The sequence below is a fragment of the Chelonoidis abingdonii genome, chromosome 2 (genome assembly GCF_003597395.2).
Source record: "Chelonoidis abingdonii isolate Lonesome George chromosome 2, CheloAbing_2.0, whole genome shotgun sequence".
Lineage (NCBI taxonomy): Eukaryota > Metazoa > Chordata > Testudines > Testudinidae > Chelonoidis > Chelonoidis abingdonii.
In genome coordinates, this window is record NC_133770.1 from 71860008 (window position 1) to 71866007 (window position 6000).

Consider the following 6000-nt stretch of genomic DNA (forward strand, 5'->3'; position numbering starts at 1 on the left):
CTGGTGATAACTGCACTAGCCAGGATCAGAATGACACTCAGCAAGTCCTTCTGTTAGTGAATAATATTATGAAAAGTTTCATGAACTAGATGCTGCTGTTCAGCAGGAGGAGACTTTTTTTTTTTTTTTAGTTGAAAGATGAAGAGACCGAAAATGAAGGAATTGGGAAGCGTATTTGAATCTGAACTTCGTATTTGCAGGGACCCCTGCAAATGATAAGGATTCAAACAAGTTGTTCCTCTGGGGAACAAGACTACCCAGTGCACCATATGTATTCTCTAATGTTTATTGGGTCATGTTAAATATATGTGTGAGGCAAGATCTGGTCCTAAAGTAATTATAGATAGTGTTAATGTTCATATAGCAGGCATCAAAAGGTAAATTGAAACAAACTAACTTTCTCTTACAAGAAGGTAGTATAATTAATTCATAACAATTTGAGTAAATTTTGCTTCTTTTTCTCTTTATGAATGACCTGCAAACAGATTTTCCCAAAATTTGTTTTTGAAAATTGTTTACTAGATAAATTCTTCACATAATTCTTTCACTAGTTTGCTCACAGGTGGTTCATTGTGAAAATTGCTATATTAAGCAGAAGTAGTTTTGATTAGTGTGACATTATTGATATAATCTGGGACCGTATAGAACATGGTTGCAACCAAGATCCTGTAGTGGCACCAAATCTTATGTAAAGGGAGTCATATAAGGTGTCGAAGACCAGGTTATTGGTTGCTGGTTATAATTATGGTGTCTATATGTATGTATCATTTTGTAGTTGAAGTTATGAGTATTGGCTCTATCTGTCTGTATTTCAAACTTATGCTGTGCTTCTGGGAGACATCCCAGACAAGTTGGTGTTAGCTCTGCCTAGCCTGCTTGATGGCCCATTAAGGACCATCAGCTAAACAACTGACCCATTGTTGAGAGAAAGGGCAAATATCCACACCTTGAGTAAAGCCTCAGTAAACAGATGGCATGTCGTAGTACTTGCCCCAAGTTCAAGTGTCCTCCAGACTACTCACCATTTAGGCTTGCTAATATGTGTACTTCACGAGATTAGTCAATGAAACAAAGAGAAGTGTTCTTACACGCTGGAAAAAGCCTATAAAAGGCTGATGCCCGTCATCTCCATCTTGTCTTCAAGTCAGTCCTGCCATACCCGATAATGGCTCCTGGAGTAGAACGTTTGTCTACCAAAACTGTAATGCCTCTGAACTAAGAGCCCTTTGGATATTGACCCATGCCCAAGTCTGTTGTGATGTATCTCGTCTTAGAGTACTTGATTTATGAACCATAGAATCCATGAGTAATGTTTTACACTTCCATTAACACATGCTGATTCACAAGCCTGAACGTTAGGCGATAATTAGTCGATCCATTTTGCTGTAACTTTCCACAGTAAGAACAAAGAAGTGTTCTTACCTGGAAAACCTATATAAGGCGGAAGCTTCATCTCCATTTTGTCTTCAATCCTGCTTCTTACCTCTGGAGGGACTTTGCTACAAACTGAAGCTCTGCACAAAGGACTGAGGACCCATCCCAGCGGGGGGATGCTCTCCAGAGACTTGATTTGAACCTGCAGTTTACTCCATCACTGCTACAAGCCTGAACTAAGAACTTTGCCATCACTGTATGTAATTGATTCCATTTAACCAATTCTAGCTCTCATCTCTATCTTTTTTGCTTTATGAATAAACCTTTAGATTTTAGATTCTAAGAGATTGGCAACAGCGTGATTTGTGGGTAAGATCTGATGTGTATATTGACCTGGGTCTGGGGCTTGGTCCTTTGGGATCCAGAGAATTTTTTCTTTTACTGGGGTGTTGGTTTTCATAACCATTCATCCCCAGGACGGGTGGCACTGGTGGTGATACTGGGAGACGGGAGTTTCTAAGGAAATTGCTTGTGTGAATTTTGGTTAGCCAGTGGGGTGAAACCGAAGTCATTTTTGTCTGGCTGGTTTGGTTTGCCTTAGAGGTGGAAAAGCCCCAGCCTTGGGCTGTGACTGCCCTGTTTGAGCAATTGGTCCTGAATTGGCACCCTCAGTTGGGTCCTGCCAGAACCGCATCATCACAATTGGATATGTAGGTCATGTGGTATATTTCTTTTCCCTGACTGAATGGATGCAACTGTCAAGGTCAAATTTCAGTGACGTTTGCTATAGCTTATGAATGGAAAATCCACTTTCCTTTGATATTCTGCAGTATTTGCTTAACTTTCACTATCTGGGAAAATATTCTAGTAAATGATTTTGTTTTTTAGCATATTCATAGAGTGACCACAAAAGGGTTTACAAATACACTCAAAGTGAATCTGTTTGTAAATTTGAATGATTATTTACTAAAAAACTTTTTGCAGTATTTGCCCCACTGTAAGTGTCACAAATATTCCTTGGCTCTTTTGATAACATGAAAGTTCAAATTAATTGAAATATAATCTGAGGTCAGATATTTTTTCATAACTTCTCCCATTCTTTCTCTTTCAGAATGTTTTTGTAGATAAACCAGCATTTCCGGAATACAAAGTTTCAGATGCAAAAAAGTCCAAATTCATACTGTTGCATTTTAGCACTTTTAAAGCTGGCTGGGACTGGCTTATTTTACTGGCAACGTTTTATGTTGCTGTGACTGTACCTTACAATGTTTGCTTTATTGGCAATGATGAGCTATCTACAACTCGAAGCACAACTGTCAGTGACATTGCAGTGGAAATTCTTTTTATCATAGGTAAGATATATTTTTCTGCTTTCTGAATTTTGTTTTTCATTTTTTGTGAAATTTAATGTAAAAAGATGTAGTAATGATCAGATAATTATATCACTTTTTCAATTTCTCAGCAGCATGTCCTAACAGATTTTTTTCTTACAGATACTTGGTAGTTTCTTTATTCTTTTTTTATTTATCATGCCACTTACCAAAATGAAGTTTCTAGTTAGGCTTGTTATTATAGTTTCAGTGCTTAACAAAAGGGGTGCAATATGATTTTTCTTATTGGAAATGATTTCCCTGTTTTATTACAACACAGGCCATGTTAGTACTGTTGGTTATGTTCTGTAATGCACCTGAATGTTGGTATTTGAAGTGTAAATTTTGCTTTTTTGCTTGTCCCCTTCTCAGATTCTTAAACTGATTTTTATGAACTGTCCAGTAAATATATCTCCAAAACATTGAGGTAAAAACATAATATATATTGGGGAAATAGCATTATTCCCGATGGCTCTTTTGTGGTGCATGGAATTTCTTTTTAGAGATTCATTCCTTTCCTTTATGAACACAGAAAAGCTGACCATACATGTTCACATAGGCCTTTGAGTATAACAGGAAGAGTCTTAGAACTTTTTGTAGTTCCAATACAGTTCTATATTTATTGATTAAAAAATATGTAGCTACATTATGTAAAGAGTATAGTACAGTTCTGGTGCCAATACATAGCTGCAAGGCCTTTTCCAGAGAAACATGGAAAGTTGAGTAGGATTTTATTTAACCCACAGAGACATGGGAATGCGATATGGTAGAAAAGAAAGGATGTGGAGGAAGGAATAAAATTATCAGCAGAGTAGAAGAATCTTAAAAGAAAATATTGAAAGTACAAAATGAAATGGGGAATACCATATATTTTCCTGGCCCCCTCCACCCCCCACAAAAAAAAATGATTTGGAATGAGGGTTAGCTCATGCATGAGAAATAAGAGCAAAACCCAAACTTCTTATACACCAAATACCGGATGTAGGCTTTTTTTAAAGAAGAAAATGGGGGGAGGGGTTCTTAAGATCATCTTGAAATATGTTTCTTCCCCTTTACTGATAGAAGTATAACTACATTCAATATAAGAATAGCTAGCAGGGACGATGCTTAGTGGAAGATTCTGAAATATTTGTCTCTTCCCCTTTGGAAGTAGAGTTCAAATGCAGATTTAAGGGAAAATTCTTCTCCTTGATACTCATGGTGGATTTCCAATGACTATTATTCTTTATTTCTTCCCTGTTAATTGCTCACATTATCCTCAACCATTGCAGAATATGCAATAGAGATCTATGTTTTGCGATACAAATCAGACAGGAGGATTTTTATCCTTTGTAAAATGTGTGAGGTTTTCGCTAATCAGTTATGAAGTGACTTCGGATAACATTATAAAAAGTGCAAAACCAAATCAATTCCATTAGATCCATCTTAGGGAGAGACAGAGTATAAAAATAATGTAAATTTAAGGTTAAAATAACTGGATAATCACAGGTTCCCTCACTATACAGAATGCAGATAACTGGTTGATGTTATGATGGAGTAATTGGAATCTGAGTATGAGAAAACATACACTGTGTTTATCTGATTTATGTGTAGTATTATTCATATATAGCAAGACAGAAGATTTAAGGCTCAGTACTACCTTTTTTCCTTCAATTCCTGGGTAGAAATACACAACTTTGATATAAATAAAACATCAACAATGATGTATCCATGATGCATGTAGCAAATGTTCTTTTTATTTTTCCTGACTTCTCTGATCTTTGCCTGCTATTTTTTTGTGCCAGCTCTTGGCTTTGTGATATAGTGAGTAAAGAAAGTAAAATCATGAATAAACATATATGGGTAAAATTTCTGGTGCACGAAGAGGGATTTATCTGTCCAATTTCATTTAACAGTAATGAGAATCCCAAGCATCACATTAAAAATGTACCCAATACCATTTTTTTTCACACATTTTTCTTTGGTAATTGTTTTATTTATCCCCTTTGCTCTCCTCCTCCCTCTCCCTTCCTTCCTCCCTTCCACTCTCATTGTTTGTTTTTTTAACATAGAGGCTGGATTTTCTAATTTTCTAATTTCCAGATCTATTGTTCTGGAGACAGGATTGTTCAGATCTTTTAGGGTTTCTGTTTATTCTGTGTAAAAACTGGTTCTTTCATATTTGTATGGGAGTGGAAAATAATAGGCTTAATGTTCACTTGTGTCCCAGTCTAGCAAAACCCTTAAGCAAGGACTAAACTTTCGGAACATGAGTAAGCACACTGAAATCAATGAGATCAGTCCTGTACTGAAGGTAAAGCAGAAGACTGAGGGCTTTGTTGGCCTTGACAAGGATACTTTTGATGGATAATTTGTGCAATCTTAGGGAGGCATTAAAAAAGTGTTGAGAAAATTCCTTCAAGATTAGCAAAGTGAGAGAACTGATTGTAATCAATTTGTTGTACATGAACTACTGCATCACTGTACTTGCAGATACTGAAGAATCTTGTATCTGTTTTAAATCTCTATTGGATATCTCAGAATTTTTGATAATTTGTATTCACAAGTGTAATTTTGATAAACTTTGCTTTATTTTTAGAATCATAGAATCATAGAATATCAGGGTTGGAAGGGACCTCAGGAGGTCATCTAGTCCACCCCCTGCTCAAAGCAGGACCAATTCCCAACTAAATTATCCGAGCCAGGGCTTTGTCAAGCCTGACTTTAAAAACCTCGAAGGAAGGAGATTCCACCACCTCCTTAGGTAACCCATTCCAGTGCTTCACCACTCTCTGAGTGAAAAATTTTTCCACTAATATCCAACCTAACCTCCCCACTGCAACCTTGAGACCATACTCCTTGTTATGTCATCTGGTACCACTGAGAAGAACAGTCTAGTCCCATCCTCTTTGGAACCTCCTTTCAGGTAGTTGAAAGGCAGACTATAAAATCCCCTCGTTCTTCTCTTCTGGCAGACTAACAAATCCCAGATCCCATTCAGCTCTCTCCTGCATAAATTTCTGTGTGCTCCAGCCCCTAATTAAACATTTTGTTGCCGCTCCGCTGGACTCCTTTCCAGTTTTTCCCATCCTCTTGTAGGCGTGGGGCCCAAAAAACTGGACTACAGCAAATCCAGATGAGGCCTCACCACAGAGCAACATTTAATTGTAAAAGAATCACAATTTTTATTTTTTTTCTTTTATTTTTTTTAAAGTCATAATTATAACAAAAATACAATATCAAAATATCTCACTATAATAAAAGAATGGCAATAAAT

The 6000-nt window shown here is 36.8% G+C and overlaps 1 protein-coding gene across 1 annotated transcript in view; it reads left to right on the top strand.

Moving 5' to 3' along the window:
- Positions 1–6000, top strand: part of KCNH8 (potassium voltage-gated channel subfamily H member 8) — a 375624-nt gene that overhangs the window by 198603 nt on the left and 171021 nt on the right. Inside the window, exon 5 of the mRNA XM_075062450.1 lies at positions 2486–2726. Within this exon, the coding sequence (XP_074918551.1) occupies positions 2486–2726 (241 nt within the window). The remainder of the gene's footprint in view (positions 1–2485; positions 2727–6000) is intronic.